At 43.7% G+C, this 22,500-nt stretch overlaps 1 protein-coding gene and 1 long non-coding RNA gene across 8 annotated transcripts in view; one reads left to right on the top strand and one right to left on the bottom strand.

The window, feature by feature from the left end:
* mbtd1 (mbt domain containing 1) overlaps positions 1 to 22,500 on the top strand; it is a 138,244-nt gene that overhangs the window by 97,893 nt on the left and 17,851 nt on the right. For 3 of the 7 annotated variants that reach the window (XM_088283640.1, XM_088283639.1, XM_088283644.1), the window contains exon 15: positions 14,444 to 14,515. The exons of 1 other annotated variant lie outside the window; for it this stretch is intronic. In XM_088283640.1, coding sequence (XP_088139766.1) covers positions 14,444 to 14,515 — 72 coding nt within the window. Of the gene's footprint in view, positions 1 to 113; positions 265 to 14,443; positions 14,516 to 15,108; positions 15,523 to 22,500 lie in introns of those variants that run through there. 3 more of the 7 variants (XR_015839975.1, XM_088283643.1, XM_088283642.1) reach the window with 2 other exon arrangements.
* Positions 11,429 to 12,879, bottom strand: LOC148317012 (uncharacterized). Its single transcript, XR_015839976.1, has 3 exons — positions 12,729 to 12,879; positions 11,922 to 11,975; positions 11,429 to 11,819 (listed from the first exon to the last, which is right to left on the bottom strand). It is a non-coding gene; the product is annotated as an uncharacterized LOC148317012 (long non-coding RNA).

The raw sequence follows: 22,500 nt of genomic DNA, 5'->3' as shown, positions 1-22,500 counted from the left end.
TTTTTGCTGTTGCAGTAGTTCGTTTACTTGTGTGAGTGAGATGTATTCCTAGTCTGGCTTTGCGTCCTGCTTGTGCTTGGGTGGCATGTTGATCAGCCTCATTTCTATCTTAGAGCTTGTCGGTGGATTTGTCGCTGTCGGTGGTGGTGTGGTACGGATCGCCAGTGGTGACGACGCCTCGGCGGGCAAACTCAGCGAGCTTGTACAGCGGGCAGGCAGTCCCGGCAGGGCAGGCTCGGCAAGCTGGCTCAGCTGGCAGACTCGGTAGGCAGAATCGGCGGGATCGCTGGCGGGTCACTGTCGCTGATTGCCGGCGTGCTCTCGATGGCGGGATCGCAGGCGGCTCGCCTTCGCCGTCACCGACGGCAGGCAGGCCTCTCTGTTGCTAGCTTGCGAGCGGCGAGCTGTCACCGTCGCTGACTCAGGCATGCTCCCTGTGGCGGGTACGCGGGCGGCGTAGCAGTTGGCGGCTCGCTGTCGCCATCGCTGTCTGCAGGCAGGCTCGCTGTGGCGGGATCACTGTCGCCGTCGCGAACTGCTGACGGGCTTGCTATGGCTGCTAGCACTGATTTGCCTAGATCATTTAATATCACTGTCCAAATTAAAACCGAAGTTTGAGGCATTGCCTTTAGATAAGTCAACAGGGTTGAAAGTGTGAGGGCCACTTTTAGAATTAGAATTAGAAATCCCTTTATTGTCATTGTACTCAAGTGTGCAACGAGATTAGAGGGCTCCCCTCTCCAGTGCAATACAACAATAATACAGACAAATATATAAATTAGATAAATAAACAAGAGAGTGCAATGGAATTTAGTACTGAATAGGGTATATGGACTGAACGCCACAATTTCTGCCATCTTTTCGTTGAATTTCAAGTATTGAAGTGACATCCAGCCTTAGATTTTCTCTAGGCAGGACAAAAGTGGTCTTAAGAAGTGTATGTCTTTTTTGCTCTGCAGGACATAGATCTGACTGGTATCCGCATAGCAATGGAAGGAAATGCCGTCTTTTCGTAGAATGGAGCGTAGGCGCCGCAAGTACAATGAAAACAGCAAGGGTTCCAAAACAGAACCCTGTCGAACACCATATGACACAGGGTCAGGGCGGGGCAGTCTCGGCAAACGCAAAAGTTCCTGCCAGTCAAATAGGATCTAAACCAATCTAGAGTGCTACCACTAATGCCCACCTGATGCTGTAAATTAGCTAGAAGTATACTGTGGTCCACCGTGTAAAGTGCTGCCATTATTACGGTGCCGCAAAATCTCATTAGTCACCGTGGCAATTATTATTTTTTTTTATACGAATTGTTTTTTAATCATTTCCAAAAGTCACAAAGCCATAACATAGTACAATCAAAGTGTGTCTTTTCCCGATAGAATAGTGTCAGCATTATAAAAAAGAAAGAAGAAAACAAAGAACAACAAGCAAGCATAAACGGCCTGCTCTCAAACTCTAACAAACTGTTAGCAACATCTATTCACACCCACACACACAAATAAAGGATATTCATATGTCAAAAGATAGGTGGACAATGAATAATAACAAAATCACAATAATAATAAAACAATAATGACCATTGTATTAAAAGAGATGCTATTAGATGTTTAGAAATATACAGTTTACTACAGCCCACGGAACGATGATGGCAAAAAAGTCAATACACACTTATCTACCCAACAATATACATAGAATAAATAAATGAAAATAAACAAATGAATAAATAAAATAAAAAGAAAAATAATAATAAAATAAGCTATTGTGTGTCGGGGAGAGCATGCTTCCATTTAAACTCAATCAGGCGTCTCCCCAGTAAAGTTGTGAAGGCCAATACACGGCGTTTAACCGCCGGTAGACCTAGCGACGAAAGTGGAGGGCAACCAAAGAGGGCCATGTATGGATCAAAGTCAAGTTGGACGTTGAGTACCACTAACAGCGTATCAAAAATTCTGATGGCAAAAATTGGCAAGACTAGGACATGACCAAAACATGTGGGTCTGATTAGCCGGTGACTGTTTACACCTATTACAGCTGTAATCTACATTCCCGTATATCTTAGCCAGTCTTGAATTAGTATAGTGTATTCTAAAAAGCACTTGACATTGAAGCAAACCATGCCTAGCACTAATGGAAGAGGAATGAACAAGCTTCCGGATATGTTCCCATTGGTCCTCAAGTATCCTTATTCCAATTCCTCTTCCCACCTCCCCTTCACAGAATCAAGCAATTGAGTGTCATGTGAACCCAAGCAATTGTAAATGGTCGATATAGAACGCTTCTGAGTAGGGTCTAGGCTGAGCACCAAATCAACCAAGGAGTCGGGGTGGCCAGCCCGGAAAATTAGAATAAGTAGCCCGAACAAAGTGCCTAACCTGCAAAAAACGAAAAAAAATGTGTCTGAAGCACCTCAAATCGATCCGCAAGTTCACTTAAGTCTGCAAATTGGTTATTGACGAAGAGGGCCCGAACTCGTGCCAAAACCTTGTCTTGCCATCTTGCAAACGAAGGGTAAAAATTTGACGGTGTGAAAAGATGATTCTTCGAAATGGGAGCGAGAATTGTTGGCTCAACTAAGCCGTAAGTTTTATGGAACTGAGTCTTTATTTTTACAGAATTCTGGACAACACAGTTATGAGAGAAATTGTGTACCTTCAGAGGCAACCGGGTCGTAAAAAGAGAATGAAGCGAAAGCTCAGAGGACCTCGCCTCAATTTGGGCCCAAGAGGGGCATGTTGTAGAATCTCCATCCAACCAATGGACAAGTTTCCCAATATTGCATGCCCAGTAATACCTAATAAAGCGAGGCAGCGCAAGGCCACCTTGATTTAGGTAATTGTAGAACAGTCTTTTTGATGCGGGGGGGCTTGGTCAGCCACAAGAATGAAGAAATCAAGCGATCCAGCTGGCAAAAAAATCATTTTCTGATAAACACCGGAATGTGTTGGAACAGGTAAAGAAACTTGGGAAGCATCACCATTTTCACTAAATTAACCCCACCCGCCAGTGATAGCAGAAGAGCAGACCATCGGGCCACATCCTATTTACACTTACACTACTATTCATATTGAATAGGTTGGTCAGAATTCGGGGTTCCAAACACCTAGGTATCGGAACCCTTGCGACATCGTCTTAAAAGGGAAGGAGTGTGACAAAAACGTAATGGCTAGGCGGGTAATCGGGAAAAGTTCACGTTTACCAAAGTTAAATTTACACCCTGAATATTTGCCAATTTGATTTATGATTTCGATTACAGTGGAGATAGACGAAGAAGGGTTCGATAAATAAAGGCAACAGATCATCGTCATAGAAGGATAGCTTATGGGTAATGCCATATCTTATGCCCTCGACCCCTTCTTCAGTTTGAAGCCAAACAGGCAATGGTTCCACTGCCAAAGCAAAAAGAAGGGGGCAAAGGGGACAACCCTGTCTGGTATCTCGATGGAGGGCAAAGGAGGCTTACCTCACACCAGTTGTAATAATGTGTGCCGTCGGACAGTTATAAATCAGTCTAATCCATTCAATGAGGGCAGAACTGAGGCCAAATTTACTCAAAACATAGAATAAGTATTTCCACTCGACGCTATCAAATGCCTTCTCCGCATCCAAGGAAATCACCACCTCCGACACCTCAACACCAGGGGAGCCACTAATGTTGAAAAGACAGATGACGGATGACAAATTTCTGCCAGCCATGAACCCAGTCTGGTCGTGAGGAATCAGACCAGGCAGCGACTGCTGTAATCTTGTGGCCAGAATTTTGGCCAAAATCTTCTGGTCAAAATTCAGATGACTGATGGGTCTGTAGCTACCACATTCCTGAGGGTCCTTATCTTTTTTAAGCAAAAGGCAAATGTCAGCCTCAGAAAGAATCGGAGGAATCTTGCCAATGGAGAACGCCTCATTGTAGATACATTTAAGATAAAGATGTCCTTTATTAGTCCCACAATGGGGAAATTTGAGGTGTTACAGCAGCAAAGATATAGATCACACAGAGTCGGAGGCGTAATGTAGCCGTTAATGTATAACATTAGCAGCAGACATTCATAAAAAGCATGCAAATATACACAGTATAAACGTATCTAGTGTAAGGAAACACTCCTAATGCCTGTCCATTATACAGAGGGGGAAACGCTGTAATGATAAAAACTACAGAATGAAAATACTGCAATGATAAAAATATTGCAATGCTAAAAGTGCTGTAAAGGTAAGAGTACTGAAATTATAGAAAAGTACTGCAATGATAGAAAATACTGCAATGATAAAAGTACTGTAATGGTAAAAAGTACTGCAATGATAAAATATACTGCATTGGTAAAAGTGCTGTAATAGTAAAAGTACCGCAATGATAGGAAATACTGCCATGATAAAAGTTCTGTAATAGTGAACGTCCTGTTATAAGAATACTGTAATGGTAAACAAAATACATCATTGGTCAATATTTAAGTACACCATTGGCTGAAAGTACAGTAGTAGTGTATATTGCATCCTAGGACTGCACAATTGCACTAATGCCCTCCCGTTTGTAGGCCTGACCCAATGTTCTTGTTAAAAAGTCTGACAGCAGTCGGCAGGAAGGAGCGGCGAAATCTCTCTTTGGTACAGCGAGTGTGTAACAGTCTATCACTGAAGGAGCTGTGGAGTGTTCTCAGAGTGTCATTGAGTGGGTGGGCTGGGTTGTCCAGCATTGATGACAGTTTTGCCGTCATCCTCCTGCCCCCCACTGAGTCTACAGAGTCCAGGGAGCAGCCCAGGACAGAGCTGGCCCTCCTCACTAGTTTGTCCAGTCTCTTTTTGTCCTGGCCCGAGATGCCTCCTGCCCAGGAGACCACTCCATAGAAGATAACTGATGAAACCACAGAGTCATAGAAGTTCCTGAGGAGTGTTCCCTGAACGCCAAAGGACCTCAGCCTCCTGAGTAGGAAGAGTCTGCTCTGACCCTTCCTATAGAGAGCGTCTGTGTTGTCGCTCCAGTCCAGTTTATTGTTGAGATGAACACGCAGGTACTTGTAAGTTGAGACCCTCTCAACGTCTGTTCCCTGGATATTCACTGGTGCAGGTGGAGAGTGCCGACGCTTGCGGAAATCCACCACCAGCTCTTTGGATTTCCCAGCGTTGATTTGGAGGCGGGTCTGCTGACACCAGTCCACGAACCCCTGCGTAACCCCTCTGTACTCCCGATCGTCACCGTCAGTGATGAGGCCGACAATCGCAGAGTCTTCAGAGAACTTCTGCAGGTGACAGGTTGTGGAATTGTATTTGTAGTCCGAGGTGTAGAGGGTGAACAGGAAGGGAGCCAGAACAGTTCCCTGCGGCGCTCCCGTGCTGCAGAGGAGCACGTCAGACACACAGTCCTGTGTCCTCGCGTATTGTGGCTGGTTTGTGAGGTAATCGTGGATCCATGTGATGAGGTGGTGGGCCACTCCCGCCTGCTCCAGCTTGTCTCCCAATAAGGCGGGCTGGATGGTGTTGAAAGCACTTGAAAAATCAAAGAACATGATCCTCACCTTGCCCCCCCGCCTTCTCCAGGGGGGAGAGTGAAGTGTGGAGCAGGTAGATGATGGTACCATCCACACTGATGCCAGGCTGGTATGCGAACTGGAGTGGGTCCATTGAGGAGCTGTCCAGGGGGCGCAAATGGACGAGGACCAGTCTCTCCAGGGTCTTAATCAGCTGAGACGTCAGAGCCACTGGTCTGAAGTTGTTGAGCTCCTTCGGATGGAGTGTCTTTGGAACCGGAACCAGGCAGGATGTTTTCCACAGCTGGGGGACTCTGCCCAGCTTCAGGCTCAGGTTGAACATGTGCTGGACGATTCCACACAGCTGGTCTGCGCAGGATTTGAGGAGCTGGGAGATAATCCCATCTGGGCCTGCTGCATTCCTCGCCTTCATCTTCCTCAGCTGGTTCTTCACCTGAGATGTTGTGAGGAACAAGGCTGAGCAGGAGGAAGTGGTGGTTGTCTGATGAGGCTGGGAACTGGAACCTGTGGAGAGAGAGAGGGGGAGAGAGGGTCTTGTTCGCAGTGGCAGGAGGGGTTGGTGGGGGCTGCAGCAGGGGAGCCTGAGCGGGGTCAGGCATTTGATCAAACCTATTGAAAAATAGGTTCAACTCATTTGCCCACTGAAGCCCCCCCTCCCTTTCTGGGTCTTACCTGGTTGTCCGTGGCCTGAGATGGTCTTCAGGCCCCTCCAGACATCCCTGGCATTGTTCCGCTGCAGTTGTTCCTCCATCCGCATCCTGTAGGACTTCTTCCCCTCTCGGATCCTCCTTCTCAGCTGACGCTGCACTCTCTTCAGCTCGTCCTTGTCGCCTGACACAAAAGCCCTCTTTTTCTCCTTCAGGAGAGCTTTAATGTCCGGTGTGATCCAGGGTTTGTTGTTGGAGAAACATCTTACAGTCCTGGTGGGAATGGTGTTCTCCATGCAGAAGTTAATATAATCTGTAATTGTGTCTGTTAGACCATTAATGTCCTCACCGTGAGCTTCGCTGAATACCTCCCACACAGTTGTGTTGAAACAGTCCTTTAAGGCCTCCTTGGCTTCTCCGGACCATCGCTGAACTGTGCGTGTCACAGCTGGCTGCCTGCGGACCAGAGGTTTCTACACAGGCAGGAGAGCAACCAAGTTGTGGTCAGCTTTGCCCAGCGAGGGGAGGGGCAGTGACGTGTATGCCTCCTTGGTCTTGGCATAGAAAAGGTCCAATATTTTATTGTCTCTGGTGTGGCAGGTTAAATATTGTGTGAATGAAGGCAGAGAGGAGGAAGGTGAAGCATGATTGAAGTCACCAGAGATAAGGAGCAGGGCATTTGGGTGCTGTGTTTGTAGCCTGCTCACAGCAGTAAGTACGTCACAGGCTGTCTCACTGTTAGCAGAGGGTGGTCCTCCTTGCCTGGCGTTTAGCCCCCGCACGACATCCCCGACATCTTCCTCCTCAGCTCGCGGGGGATATCGGGTCTCGCTCCGGGAGCCGACGCGGGGTTAGCACGGAGTGCTAACAGCTGATCTCTTGAGTACACGATCGATCCGTAGCTCCGAGTTTCGTCTCCGGACACGATCGCGCAAAAAACAGCCCCCAACAGCAGTAAAACCACCGCAAGTTGTATGTTCATTGCTGAGATGAGGTAAAAATAAAATAAAACAGGGTAAAGGGAAAAAACACGTTCATTGCTGAGATGAGGTAAAAATAAAATAAAACAGGGTAAAGGGAAAAAACACACGAAAAAGGCTCAATAGTGAGCCACGCTGCTGTAAACAGGCAACCACTTGCGCGGCGCCGGAACCGGAGACGTTAACCAAGTACGGCCCCCACAGATCTGCGTACAATTTATAAAACTCTACTCCATAGCCATCGGGGCCAGGTGATTTACCAGACTGCAGTTGTCCAATCGCTTCACGTACCTCCGACCACATGATTGGGGCACCCATCTTTTCGGCCATATCTATATCAACTGTTGGGTTAGCAAGGTTTTCGAGACGGTTACAACCCTCCCCATCTCCAGGCAAGCATTCTGATGTATATAGGTTTGAGTAGAAATCCACAAAGGAATCGTTGATCAATGTAGGGTCCGAAATCACTGCTCCAGTTGTTGACCTAATCCTTGGTATCAGCTGAGAGAGGGTTGCGGATCTAGCCTGATGAGCAAGAAATCTATTGGCCTTGTCCCCCGTCTCAAAGTAGTGGCATTTAGTCCTCAGCATCTTCGCTTCCACTTTATCTGTTGTCAAAAGATCATATACAGCCTGAAGCTTGAGGCGTTCATTGTGAACAGCATCAAACTAGAGAAACTGGTCCAAAAGCCAAGATAACCTGCCCATCTCGACCTTCTTCCTCTGAGCAGCAAACTAAATAGCTTGTCCCCTCAAGTATGCTTTGCATGCCTCCCACAGTGTACCTCTTGAGAACACGCACGCACGCACACACCTATCCCTAAGTAGCTTCCAGTTTCTAAACATCCTTAACAACTTTCCCTTTACTTCTCCCACAGGCAAACAGTCAGAGATCAAACCCCTCTTTCCAAATAAAAGCCCCATCCCAGAAAAAAAAGAAAAAGAAAACAATAAGGTCCACTGTGACTCCTCAGCACAGTCACATAATATGGACAGTCCACAAAAAGCAAAAGGAAATAATCTTGAACAATAACAGTAATCTTAACAGCGACAGCAACCCCGAGTAGCAAAACAATCGCCTAACCCCGGGGTGGGCAAACTTTTTGATTGGCAGGCCACAATGGATTCTAAAATTTGACAGAAGGGCCAGGAGCAGATGGATGGAGTGTTTTGTAACCACACCTCATTGAAGAAAAAAAGTTTAATTTTAAATGAAAGTAAACAAAAGATTTATAACAAAATGTGTCTTTGAATAACCACGATATTTAGAAAATAAAACATTAACAAGGTTTACTCATTTAATTTTTTTCAAGTTCGTCGAGGCGGATTAAAACGTAGCCTCCGGCTGTAGTTTGCCCACGTCTGCCCTAACCCATCCCGTAACCCTTAGCAGCAGCAAACAGTAAATGCAGTAAACAGACACAAACATTAGGCAGCAGTTCGTCTCCAAACATCTCCACGAGAGCCTCAGAAAAAAAGGTTGTTGCTCAGGGGCCCTCCACCGACTGCGGCAGGCCAATAATTCTGATGTTGTTACGTCGACTTCGCCCCTCCATGTCGGAGCTCCTCGATTTAAGGCTAGCGCGGGCCTCTGTTAGCATGGAGACCGTAGCATCCAAACTTTGAATGCGATTGTCAGTCAAGTTGAGGCCGGACTCCAAGTTTATAATCCGTTCGCCGTAGCCCGTGACTACGGCCGGCAAAGAGTCGAGTTTAGTTTCCTTAGAAGCAAAGACCGACTTGAACTCCGCGCACATTGCCGAAGCTATGGATTTGCGATGTTCCTCCAGCAGGCCATGAGAGCTAACTTGATGAGCTGTGGTGAACGGCTCGTCCTTTTCAACGTCTTTTTCTTTCGCCAGTCTGGTACCAGATGCCATGGGGAATACCCATAAATATAACCAAAATTATTCAAGATATTGGAAAAAAAGAGTGGTTCACAAAGAGTTAGGGTTTCTCAAGTCAGTGTGGGAGCACACGATGCGTGCGTCTACTCCATTCACCCTCTCCACCCGAAGTCCTCCGTGGCAATGAAATTTGCTATGACACGACACAGATGATCCTGATAGGATCTTCCTATCTTTTTGAAATAGTTCATATGTGATCATAGTCCAGCCCTGCAGACATCTATGAATTTATTTTTCATCGTAGTAATAGTACCATCTACTGGTTAAAGCAAAAACTTATTTTCTTTGATGTATTTCTCTGATCAGGTTTACAAGGTCTACCTCAGAAGAGCGTTTAGGCCTTATCGCCAAAATATAAAATTTTAAATTTTTCGCAAAACGCAGTTTTCCAATAAAACAACGCTGATTTTGACGTTTGAAATATTAACGATAACTCATGAAACTTTGCATATACACATCAGGCCTGGCAAAATCATCAATATTTTATTAATTTCTGTGCAATTTTTAAAAAAATGCTTATTTGTGCCCTCTTGAAAAAAAGCAGCTTCTCCTTGCTCTTCTAAAATTTGATGATGTAAAGGGCCACAACCTACGAAAAAATTCTTCGTGGCATGTGCTGCATTACACAGGAAGTCAGACAGTAAGTTGGCCATTTTTAATTCACGTCAAAGTTTGTCCCCTTGACAACAAAAGCTGCTGTAAATTTAACCACACAATAATTTCTTGTAAAGTTTTCTCACATTTAATAATAGTACAGGCCTGAAGACATCTAGAATTTATTTTTCATCATAGTGGTAGCGCCTCCTACTGGCTAACGGAAGTACATATTTCATTCTTTGATGTTCTTCTTCTCACAAGATCTACCTCATATTTGCTCGGAAGAGCATTTGGGCCTTCATGATGTTGAAATACAAAATTTGCGATTTTGCGCGAAAATATTTGGACGTGCCAACACACAGTTCACTCGTAAAACAGCACTGATTTTGACAGGCTAAATGAGCAAAAAGACTCATAAAACTGCACACACATCAGGCCTGGCAAAATCATCAATATTAATTCTGCATTTTAAAAAAAAAAAAAAATGGGTCGCTAGCACTCCCTGGAAATTTTCCAAAAAGCAGCCCCGGAAATACAGTAAATTTTCTCTACTACGGAATCATATTTGCATTGTTAAAGCTTTCCATATAACAGAATTTCCTTATATGGGAAATGACCACGGTAAATATCCTGTATGAACGTGCAAGTATATGAACAAAATACAGCTTTTTTTTTTTTTAAAGCTTTTTCTTCCACTCACTCACTCTCTAACTTTACCTCCCCTCCCTCACCACACCACACAAGACGACATTGCTCATCTGACATTGTGCAACTTTTGAAGCCAGCCGCGTGGCACTTCCAAGTCCTCTATGCACATAGATAGCACTTAATCTAGCCTTCTCTCTCTAATTAGCGGTCCAGTTAGCGGGAGGTTTTTAGCACGACAACATTACTCCGCTGTACTTTGTCCTACAAGCCGCAAGCAATTTCCGATGAGCAGTTAAACTTCCAGAATCGTACTGAGCCAGAATCGATTCCTTGTTTTTTTACTTTGAATCCCGCTTCGCTTAATCGGATGCATTTCACTCTCTCTTCCATAGTCATTACCGTTCTTCTTCGTTTGGATGCCATGATCTACTGACGTAAATGTAAATGAATGAATTTTAAATCTTTCGCAATTTCAGTAAAACTCATGCCAAATAAGTCATTTACAATTTGGCGTTTTGGATCCGATCATGGTGGAGCGGTCAAAGTTCTTCTATTGTATGGAGCAGGAACCGCTTGAGTTTGCGCTACTGCGGGCTTCGCTATGGCTTCTCCGTTGTGGGGAATCGATCGTTTTGACATGCCTGCGCTCAATAATACGGTGCGCCCTATGTATGTTAACTGCGTCTGCGCCCTTTAACTCATTAAATACCAGCCATTTTCACTGGAGCAACCCAGCGGTTTCCTGGGTTTTGACTAATATCGCAAGGCCCACAGAATATTGTATTCTAATGCTATATAGACATGGAGCACACCAAAAGAAAGATGAGACTCTCTTCTATCAACAGAAAAAAAAGTTTGTTTCTATCTTTTCCCATTCTTGAGCAATCAGCATTTGAAAATAGCTAAATTTCATGAAAACTCCAATCCCTGGGGAAAAAACGGAGAAAATGAGCTTTTTGTAAACTGATGCATTTTGACCATGATTTGAACTTTGACACTATTATTTATGGCTTTTATGACACCTCAAACATCTAAATAATGCATGCCTTCTATAAAATAACAAAAAAAAGCACAAAAAATATGTTTTTGATAACAAAATAAATTTATTTGCACATAACACAAAACGACTGAACTGTTGAACTATGTACAAAAATGAAATACATCAGTGTCATACATTTTTTTTGTGTGATATAAAATAAAACAGTTGCCTTGATGCAAGGGCACACAACATAGTTCACACCACATTCTTGTTTCACTCCGTTTGCCTTTGCGCAAACAGACCCGACACTTTCGTTGTGGTCTGGCTTTGCTGGTCCGTGGCAAATAGGCGAGCTTGTGTTTGTCCACTGGGGTTTGTGTGAAAATAATTGTCTGGGAAGTGATTGGTGGCATCCGCGATGTGCTGCAGAAGCTCATCCGTGAGAAACAGCTGCAGGAAATCAGCTGGCTCCTCAGACTCCAAATGGGCAGCGGCATTCAGTGGTCCAGGGGTTGCTGTAAAGTCAATTTTCCTCGGTTGCCATCCAGTGTGACGCCATCCGGAACCACTGCTTCCTGATGCACGACCTGTAAATTACAGAAATATAAACAATTGGAAATATATATTTATTGCTGCATTTTATTGCTGCATTTTATTGCTGGCGTGTGAAGTTTCATATTATAATTTACCTTTCTTTACACCAACAAGACGAGGAGGAACTTTCTTGCCGCGGGATGCACAATCTGTGAATTTTAGAAAGTATGTATGATTACCACACCATTCAGTATTATTGTTTCCTCGTCGGGGAGGAGTTACGCTCGCGTGAAACTGCACATTTACGCGACATTTTCTGCCCGCAAGATGCATGATATGTACAATAAATGCATGAGGGGTAAAACCACATGTTCAATGGTAAATTGCGAGCGTTTACTTCCTCGTCGGCGAGGACTTACGCTCGCGTGTAATTGTGCAATAGGCGCCCGGACGAGGAAGTCAGCGAGCAAGCTCGCGTGTAACTGCACATTTACGTGACATTTTCTGCCCGCAAGATGCATGATATGTACAATAAATGCATGAGGGGTAAAACCACATGTTCAATGGTAACTTGCGAGCGTTTACTTCCTCGTCGGCGAGGACTTACGCTCGCATGTAATTGTGCAATAGGCGCCCGGACGAGGAAGTCAGCGAGCAAGCTCCCGTCTAACTGCACATTTACGCGACATTTTCTGCCCGCAAGATGCATGATATGTACAATAAAAGCATGAGGGCTAAAACCACATGTTCAATGGTAACTTGCGAGCGTTTACTTCCTCGTCGGCGAGGACTTACGCTCGCGTGTAATTGTGCAATAGGCGCCCGGACGAGGAAGTCAGCGAGCAAGCTCGCGTCTTAACTGCACATTTACGCGACATTTTCTGCCCGCAAGATGCATGATATGTACAATAAAAGCATGAGGGGTAAAACCACATGTTCAATGGTAACTTGCGAGCGCTTACCTCCTCGTTCGGGGGGATCTGGTGAGGACTCTCGGCTACTTTGGCTATTGTCCGAAGGCAGGCGATGCAGGCCGGAAGGCACGCGCAGCCTCTTTAGACGCCTGTTTGTTGTGACGATGACGAAGCGTCATCCTCTCAAACAAAGCGTCTCCATCGCCTTATGCTTTTGGGAAGCTTTTTTTACAAAAACGCATTCCTCGATCGTCATTTGCTTGGAGGATTTCATTGCTAACGCGACTAATGCGACTGCTGCTAGTGCTGCCGATGCTGCTGCTACCCACGCTGGTCTCCACACTTATAAGTCTACCCCAGGATCCCGCCCCCCATTTGTACCTCTGGCGCAGATTCAAGGCGGATCTTTTGCACCTCTGCCCCCTGCTGGGTGATTTTTTCATGATTCACAATGCGGACAAGGCTGATTCTCAGTCAGAGGTTGCATCAGACCCTTATGTACACTATGACGTAAAAAAGACAGGAAACGTACTTATACGTCTTTGGTAGAGGGCGCCATTGCTTTAAAAGACGTCTTTGTACGTCTAAGGGAGTAAATGAGTTAATACGGAGCGCTTTATGACAAAGTATAGGATGTGTAACGTTTCCACTTCCACATTTCCTCATTCTCATATAGATTAGCTACAGAGAGATTAATCCTTTTGATATGTTGAAGTGGTCATAGGTTGGAATGTCCACATGAATTTTGGTGCCAATTGATCACCGTTTCTGGACGTTATAAGCAATGAAAATACAATGATGTTACTTGAGACTCACGGAGAGAGCAGAGGGTGTCGTGGTCATATTCCTCATTAAAAGTAGGCGTTTTTCAAGTTGTCACTTATGAACTAATTTCTCCAAAATTCATGGATACCAAGAAAATCACGAAATTGAGTTTCCTGATTAAAAAATATATGAACTGAGCTTGTTAGTGAAAAATCGGCCATCTCTGCTAGATAATTAATTAGTTTGTAATTGCTCATCATGACCTCATCTTTTGCTAATGCATTCATAAATGAACAATTTTCAAATAATTTTTCATAATCTTTTGATTACAAATTATTTGAACTTGAATATTAACTAAATTTGAATTTGCTCTGCATGTCTTCATCTTTTGATGGTAAAGAGTTTGTAAAAACAACCACAAACGAGGACTGACCAACAGTAGAGATTTGTCCCAAAAAATCTTTTGCCCGACGCCAGCGATATTTGTCACACCCGAGTATAAGTCGCCAGACTAGACAAACATTATAAAATTGTGTGAGTGTAGTCAGAAAAATATGGTAATTGAACTAAGAAGTAATTTTTTAAATAAAGGGAATAACACATAGTAACACTTGAGTGGGCTTGAAGAACTGACGACTTGACACAACAAAAATTGGGATTGTAATTGTGGCACTGCATAAAGCTATGTAAAACCAAGATGCGAAAATCAAACAGCCGAGCAGATATGAAAGAGTACAAATGAAAAGACCAAAATTTGAGGGCCGCCCAGCTCATCTGAAGCTATGCTCAGAACCTGAGACAATGCAAAGTGTGTCATCATCCACACCACTTACCCTGTACATGGTCGTGGCTGACTACAGGCAAAAGGCGCTCTACTCCCTGAACTCGTCGCCAACCAGCCAACACAGTCACTTCCAAAAACAACTTAACCCAACAAAACAAAGCTTGATGCGGCCTCATGAGATGGTGATTCAATTGTTTACGTGATCTTCTTTCAGGTACCAGAGAAATGTCTCAGTCACTCCCCAAGCAGAAGAAAAAGTCCCAGCAATATAAAGGCCAAAAGAAAAGTGAGTAATTTTTTATTGGACACACAGTTTTCCTTTTTTTTTTTTTTCAATTTTCTTTTTATTACACATTTTCATGGTTCACACGGCCAACATTTTGTGTTTCACAATGATCATTCATACCACTGTTCATTCCAATCATGTCCACTCATTTGTAACTCACAGTAACTTAATTTAACAGCGATGAATATTTTGTTCTTCCACCATCTTACTAAAGCATTTTGTAGTAATTCAAAACTCACTGGAACAAAAACCCCGGGGAGAAACCTTTTGTCAAGCATCGATAATAATAAAGAAAAAAAATAAAAATAATTAAATAATAGTGATTATGATAATAATAATAATAAAAAATAAGATAGGTAAATGAAGAAATAAATGAGTAAAGGGGAAAAGGATCTCTAAAGAATGAAACCAAATTATTACAAGTTTAATAAAAAAAAAGAGCCTCAAGTTAGCATTAAACAAATGGTCTTGTGAAATATACTTGGTCTATTTTACCCATTTTCTCAAAAAAACTGATTGTTGGAATCGTATTGCAAAAGTATCCCTTTTCCATTTTGAATGTCATAAATTGTCAATCCATCCATCTATCGTAGGCCGTTCTGGTTTTAACTACCTCTTTGTGATGGCCTTCCTGTCTGCAGCACTAAGAATCTGGAAAAGATATTTATCCTCTGGGGAAACGCTCCCTGGTGACAATCCCCCTGGAAACAAAGAAACGAAAACACTGTATGGGGAAATATTCTTTGTAAAATTTGGTGGATCTCCTGCCAAAAAGGGAACACTACAGAGCATGACCAAAATATATGAAAATGATTTACTGCATTAGGCTCCGTGCATCCACACTGTCTCCAACAAACATTGTAATGAGCCGGCGTAATGAAAAATCTAATACGATTTTTCCAGCAAAACTCCCTCCATGGGGCAATGTTAGAAGTCTTCCTTTGAAACTAGCATAATCCAATCTTCATCACTCAGGACTATAGTAGCTTCTCTCTCCCATTTTACTTTAACACTTTGTGAGACTCCTTTAATCTGTTGCAGACTCCAGTAAAGTTTTGAGATAGATTTTTGAGTAGGGCCCGCGATATAAGCATCAGTAAAGATTTTTAACAAACTGTTATTCTGTTGTTCCTGTGTGGCTTTTCTTCCTAAATTGGTTTACGTGTCTGGTTTGTAGGTACCTATAAAAATCCTCCTTCTCCAATCCATTTTGTCCCCTTAAACTCTGAAAACTATCCATAGCCCCCTGCTTCATCCATCCATCCATCCATCTTCTGTACCGCTTCTCCTCACGAGGGTCGCGGGGGTGCTGGAGCCTATCCCAGCTATCTTCGGGCAGTAGGCGGGGGACAGCCTGAACTGGTTGCCAGCCAATTGCAGGGCACACAGAGACGAAGAACCATCCGCGCTCACACTCATACCTAGGGGCAATTTAGAGTGTTAAATCGGCCTGCCATGCATGTTTTTGAAATGTGGGAGGAAACCGGAGTACCCGGAGGAAACCCACGCAAGCACGGGGAGAACATGCAAACTCCACACAGGATGGCCGGAGCCGGGATCGAACCCGCGCCCGATGCTGTTTCTCACTGTGAGGCCATCGTGCTAACTAGTCGGCCACCGTGCCGCCCCCCCTGCTTCAAGAAATTACAATATGCTGTCAACCCATTAGCTTCTCATCCCTTGAACGTTGCATCCAACTTTTTAGGCACTAAGTCTATATCGACCGCGCTCCACCTCAAAACTTTCATGACTTCCGTCAAGTAATTTTTAGCTGATAACTTGTTCCACAATTTCAATGGCAAAGTGATCCAAGGATTTCCCCAGATCTATTATCCAAGCCATCAGCCATCTCTTTTCCCCATCACTGCCTGAAACGGGAGCTCCTCTACTATGCCCTCTTTGATTTCTTTCCATCTGGCCCTCTATTTCGGGTTTTGCCAACATATTAACGTTTACAGCCGAGCAGCAATATAATAATCCTGATATATGGACAGGGAGGCATTGAAAACGGTATAGCAGCCATGGAAGAACAATCATTTATATCAATTGAATCTGTGAGCCAAAATTCAGATAAGGAAAAGACTGAGATCTTTTATCATCTTTAATTCTGTCGATCGGCGGGACAAAATTGAGTATGAATAATTTTGATAAATCCCTAGGTAAATTGACTCCCAAATAGCTGATGGAATCATCTTTCCATTTCAACTTATACCTCAATCTAACATTTATTGAGGGGCTATAAATGAAGGTAAGAATTTGTGTTTTAGCAATATAGTTTATACCCTGAGAAAGTACCATATTGGTCCAAAATTTTAAATAGCTGTACCAAAGAAAATTCTGGGCTGGATAATTGTGACAATGTATCATCAGCAAACAAGGACATTTTTTGTTCTCCTCCCCCAAATGTATTTCTTTAATTTCTCTATTCTGCAGAGTCGACTGACTCAGTGGCTCAATAAAAATAGTGAATAAGAGGGGACTAATTGGGCAACCCCGCCTCGTTCCACGTTTGTATAAAAAGGTGTCTGAAACCACTCCATTTATCTTGATCCTTGCCCTCGGGTTATCATAAAGGACCTGTATTGTTTTGATAAACATTTTATGAAAACCAAATTTTCCTAGTACTCTGAATAAAAAGGATGAATTTACGCAATCAAAAGCTTTTTCTACATCCAACCCTATAAATTACTGCCGGAATCCCGCTATCCTTTATGTGACTTATGTGTAAAGTTTGTCTAATGTTGTCTTTTTTTTGTCTCTGACGCATAAAACCAGTTTGATCCAGACTTACAATTTCCGGCTATTTTGTAATCCTGATACAATACACTGATTGGGATATAATTGCGACATTCCAATTTATCCTTCCCTTCTTTTGGGATAAGGGAAATCACCGCTTCCCTCCATGCGGGACGTACCACGTTCTTCATTATGGCACAATTGAATGATGACTGTAACATAGGGATTGATAAATCCCCCATCTCTCTATACCACTCCAAAGTGAATCTGTTTGGCTCGGGACTTTTACCTGTCTTCTGATGTGAAATGGCTGCTCGAATTTCTTCCTTCCTAATCTCCTCAACAAGGCGATTGCTGTGTTCAGCTGTCAGTTTAAGAAGAGCAATACCATCCAAGAATTCTTCCATTTTTTTTTTACATTGGTCTGAGGTTGTGAATTTCATTTCTTAAAATGTATCTCAAAACTTTTCTGTATACCCTCAAAATTATGGTGCATCACGTTAGTGATTGGGTTTCTGATTTCGTACAAAGAATTCTCTGCATGCTGCTTCTTCAACTTGAATGCCAGCAGTTTACTCGCCCTTCCTCCACCTTCAGAGTACGTCTGTTTCGTAAATATCAACTTCTTTTTTATGTCTCTTTTATATATTGCATTTATTTAATTTTTATTCATCTTGAGAATTCCTTTAATCCTCTCCTCATTAGTGTCCTTGTGCCGTCGTTCTAAGATTTCCGCTTCTGCCTTTCGTATGTCCGATTATTTTTGTTTTTGTTTATTCTTCTAAGCGCAATATCCGAAATTTTGCCTCTCAGCACTAATTTACATGTATCCCACAGTTTTGGGAATGAAACCACACCATTATCATTCAGTTCCAGAAACTCAGAAATGTCCTTTTTAATTTGTTCTTTCATCAGGTTCAATATATTTAAATTAAATCTCCATATCGTATTTCTCCGATTATGTTCAAGATTCATCTTCCAAATAGAGAGGGCTGTGGTCGGAAAGGTCCATATTTAAAAGGTCCAAAGGTCCAAATTAAAAAGTAATTAATTCTTGAATATGTCCTATGTGGATTTAAAAAAAAAGGTGAAGTGCCTCTTTCTTGGATGTATCTCTCACCAGACAAAGATAAAGATGTCCTTTATTAGTCCCACAATGGGGAAATTTGAGGTGTTACAGCAGCAAAGATATAGATCACACAGAGTCGGCGGCGTAATGTAGCCGTTAATGTATAACATTAGCAGCAGACATTCATAAAAAGCATGCAAATATACACAGTATAAACGTATCTAAGTGTAAGGAAACACTCCTAATGCCTGTCCATTATACAGAGGGGGAAACGCTGTAATGATAAAAACTACTGAATGATTGAAAATACTGTAATCATAAAAATATTGCAATGATAAAAGTACTGTAATGGTAAGAGTACTGAAATGATAGAAAAGTACTGCAATGATAGAAAATACTGCAATGATAAAAGTACTCTAATGGTAAAAAGTACTGCATTGGTAAAAGTGCTGTAATAGTAAAAGTACTGCAATGATAGGAAATACTGCAATGATAAAAGTTCTGTAATAGTGAACGTCCTGCAATGGTAGAAATACTGCAGTGATAGAAGTACTGTAATAGTGAACATCCTGCAATGGTAGAAATACTGCAGTGATAAAAGTACTGTAATAAGAATACTGTAATGGTAAACAAAATACATCATTGGTCAATATTTAAGTACACCATTGGCTGAAAGTACAGTAGTAGTGTATATTGCATCCTAGGACTGCACAATTGCACTAATGCCCTCCCGTTTGTAGGCCTGACCCAATGTTTTTGTTAAAAAGTCTGACAGCAGTCGGCAGGAAGGAGCGGCGAAATCTCTCTTTGGCACAGCGAGGGTGTAACAGTCTATCATTGAAGGAGCTGTGGAGTGTTCTCAGAGTGTCATTGAGTGGGTGGGCTGGGTTGTCCAGCATTCATGACAGTTTTGCCGTCATCCTCCTGCCCCCCACTGAGTCCACAGAGTCCAGGGAGCAGCCCAGGACAGAGCTGGCCCTCCTCACTAGTTTGTCCAGTCTTTTTTTGTCCCGGCCCGAGATGCCTCCTGCCCAGGAGACCACTCCATAGAAGATGAGTGATGAAACCACAGAGTCATAGAAGTTCCTGAGGAGTGTTCCTCGAACGCCAAAGGACCTCAGCCTCCTGAGTAGGAAGAGTCTGCTCTGACCCTTCCTATAGAGAGCGTCTGTGTTGTCGCTCCAGTCCAGTTTATTGTTCAGATGAACACGCAGGTACTTGTAAGTTGAGACCCTCTCCACGTCTGTTCCCGTGATATTCACTGGTGCAGGTGGAGAGTACCGACGCTTGCGGAAATCCACCACCAGCTCTTTGGATTTCCCAGCGTTGATTTGGAGCGCAGATGGATGAGGACCAGTCTCTCCAGGGTCTTCATCAGATGAGACGTCAGCGCCACTGGTCTGAAGTTGTTGAGCTCCTTCGGAACCAGGCAGGATGTTTTCCACAGCTGGGGGACTCTGCCCAGCTTCAGGCTCAGGTTGAACATGTGCTGGACGATTCCACACAGCTGGTCTGCGCAGGATTTGAGGAGCTGGGAGCTAATCCCATCTGGGCCTGCTGCCTTCCTCGCCTTCATCTTCCTCAGCTGGTTCTTCACCTGAGATGCTGTGAGGAACAAGGCTGAGCAGGAGGAAGTGGTGGTTGTCTGATGAGGCTGGGAACTGGAGCCTGTGGAGAGAGAGAGGGGGAGAGAGGGTCTCGTTCGCAGTGGCAGGAGGGGTTGGTGGGGGCTGAAGCAGGGGAGCCTGGGCGGGGTCAGGCATTTGATCAAACCTATTGAAAAATAGGTTCAACTCATTTGCCCACTGAAGCCCCCCCCCCCCTTCTGGGTCTTACCTGGTTGTCCGTGGCCTGAGATGGTCTTCAGGCCCCTCCAGACATCCCTGGCATTGTTCCGCTGCAGTTGTTCCTCCATCCGCATCCTATAGGACTTTTTCCCCTCTCGGATCCTCCTCCTCAGCTGACGCTGCACTCTTTTCAGCTCGTCCTTGTCGCCTGACACAAAAGCCCTCTTTTTCTCCTTCAGGAGAGCTTTAATGTCCGGTGTGATCCAGGGTTTGTTGTTGGAGAAACATCTTACAGTCCTGGTGGGAATGGTGTTCTCCATGCAGAAGTTAATATAGTCTGTAATTGTGTCTGTTAGACCATTAATGTCCTCACCGTGAGCTTCGCTGAATACCTCCCACACAGTTGTGTTGAAACAGTCCTTTAAGGCTTCCTCGGCTTCTCCGGACCATCGCTGAACTGTGCGTGTCACAGCTGGCTGGCTGCCTGCGGACCAGAGGTTTCTACACAGGCAGGAGAGCAACCAAGTTGTGGTCAGCTTTGCCCAGCGGGGGGAGGGGCAGTGATGTGTACGCCTCCTTGGTGTTGGCATAGAAAAGGTCCAATATTTTATTGTCTCTGGTGTGGCAGGTTACATATTGTGTGAATGAAGGCAGAGAGGAGGAAGGAGAAGCATGATTGAAGTCACCAGAGATAAGGAGCAGGGCATTTGGGTGCTGTGTTTGTAGCCTGCTCACAGCTGTAGTCAGTACGTCACAGGCTGTCTCACTGTTAGCAGAGGGTGGGACGTACGCCGCCACCGCGATCACATGACTGAACTCTCGCGGTAAATAGGACGGACGCGTGCTAACAGCTATCAGCTCAATGTCCCGACTGCAAAGTTGATCCTTAACAGTTATGTGCCTAGGGTTACACCATCTATCATTAACAAACACAGCCAGCCCTCCCCCTTTCCTCTTACCGCTCTCCAGTGTCCTGTCTGCGCGTAGTATTTGGAAGCCGTCCAATTCCACGACGGCGTCCGGCGTTAGCTCTGTTAGCCACGACTCCGTGAACACCAGCAAGCTAGCCTCCCGGACAATCCTCTCGTGCCGAGTTAGCGCTGTTAGCTCGTCCATTTTATTGGGGAGGGATCTAACATTCCCCATAATAACGGACGGGAGGACGGGGTTGTATCGTCTCCTCCTTGCCTGGCGTTTAGCCCCCGCACGACATCCCCGCTCTTCCTCCTCAGCTCGCTGGGGATATCGGGTCTCGCTCCGGGAGCCGACGCGGGGTTAGCACGAAGTGCTAACAGCTGATCTCTTGAGTATACGATCGATCCGTAGCTCCGAGACACGATCGCGCAAAAAACAGCCCCCAACAGCAGTAAAACCACCGCAAGTTGTATGTCCATTGCTGAGATGAGGTAAAAATAAAACAGGGTAAAGGGAAAAAACACACGAAAAAGGCTCAATAGTGAGCCACGCTGCTGTAAACAGGCAGCCACTCGCGCGGCGCCGGAACCGGAGTGTCTATCAAACCAACTTCCTCCATTGTCGATTTAATCCTCTTATTCACTTGAGTAGATTGTTAACCTGTCCACTTGACAAATCGAGTTTAGAATCAAATCTGATATGGATATCCCCAGCACAAATTATCTGGCCTTGAGATTTTGCTATTAAATCAAATATCTGTCTATAAAAGCTCCAGTCTGAGTTAGGGGGAGCATAGATATTTACTAATGTTATCAGGGTCCCGCTTAAGTTACCCCTCAAAAAAATATATCCCCCTTAGTATCTATTTTCTCAAAATAGAGCTCAAAATGAAATTTACTGGAAATATAAAATATTGCCACCTCCCTCCAAAGGCCAGCCAGCCCGATATGATGATGAGAACTGCAAGTTGAAACCCATCCTTCTTAGTTTAGAATGTTCTTCTTTTTAACAAATGTGACTCCTGCAGAAAGGCCACTTCTACTTTCTCTTTTAAGTTTAGTCAAAATGTTGCTCCTCTTGATCGGAATGACTCATCCATTCACATTATAATTCGGTATCTTAACTGTTTGCATTTATTGTGTATATATATATATATATATGTATATATATATTATATATGTATATGTATTTATATGTATATATGTATATGTATATGTATGTATATGTATATATATATATGTATATGTATATATATGTATATGTATATATATATGTGTATATATATGTATATTTATATATATATATGTATATATATATGTATATACAGTAATACCCCGGTTATCGCGGTTAATGGGGACCGAGACCACCCGCGAAAACTGAAAATCCGCAAAGTAGCGGCGCACCTTCAAAAATGCTTAAAAAAAAAAAAAATATATATATATATATATATATATATATATATGGGTAGAGAGAGAGAG

Source organism: Idiotropiscis lumnitzeri, chromosome 20 (genome assembly GCF_059441095.1).
Source record: "Idiotropiscis lumnitzeri isolate Australia: NSW breed Sydney's pygmy pipehorse chromosome 20, RoL_Ilum_1.0, whole genome shotgun sequence".
Classification (NCBI taxonomy): Eukaryota; Metazoa; Chordata; class Actinopteri; order Syngnathiformes; family Syngnathidae; genus Idiotropiscis; species Idiotropiscis lumnitzeri.
Note: the sequence above shows the minus strand (reverse complement) of the source record. Positions and strands in the feature narration are given on the sequence as shown.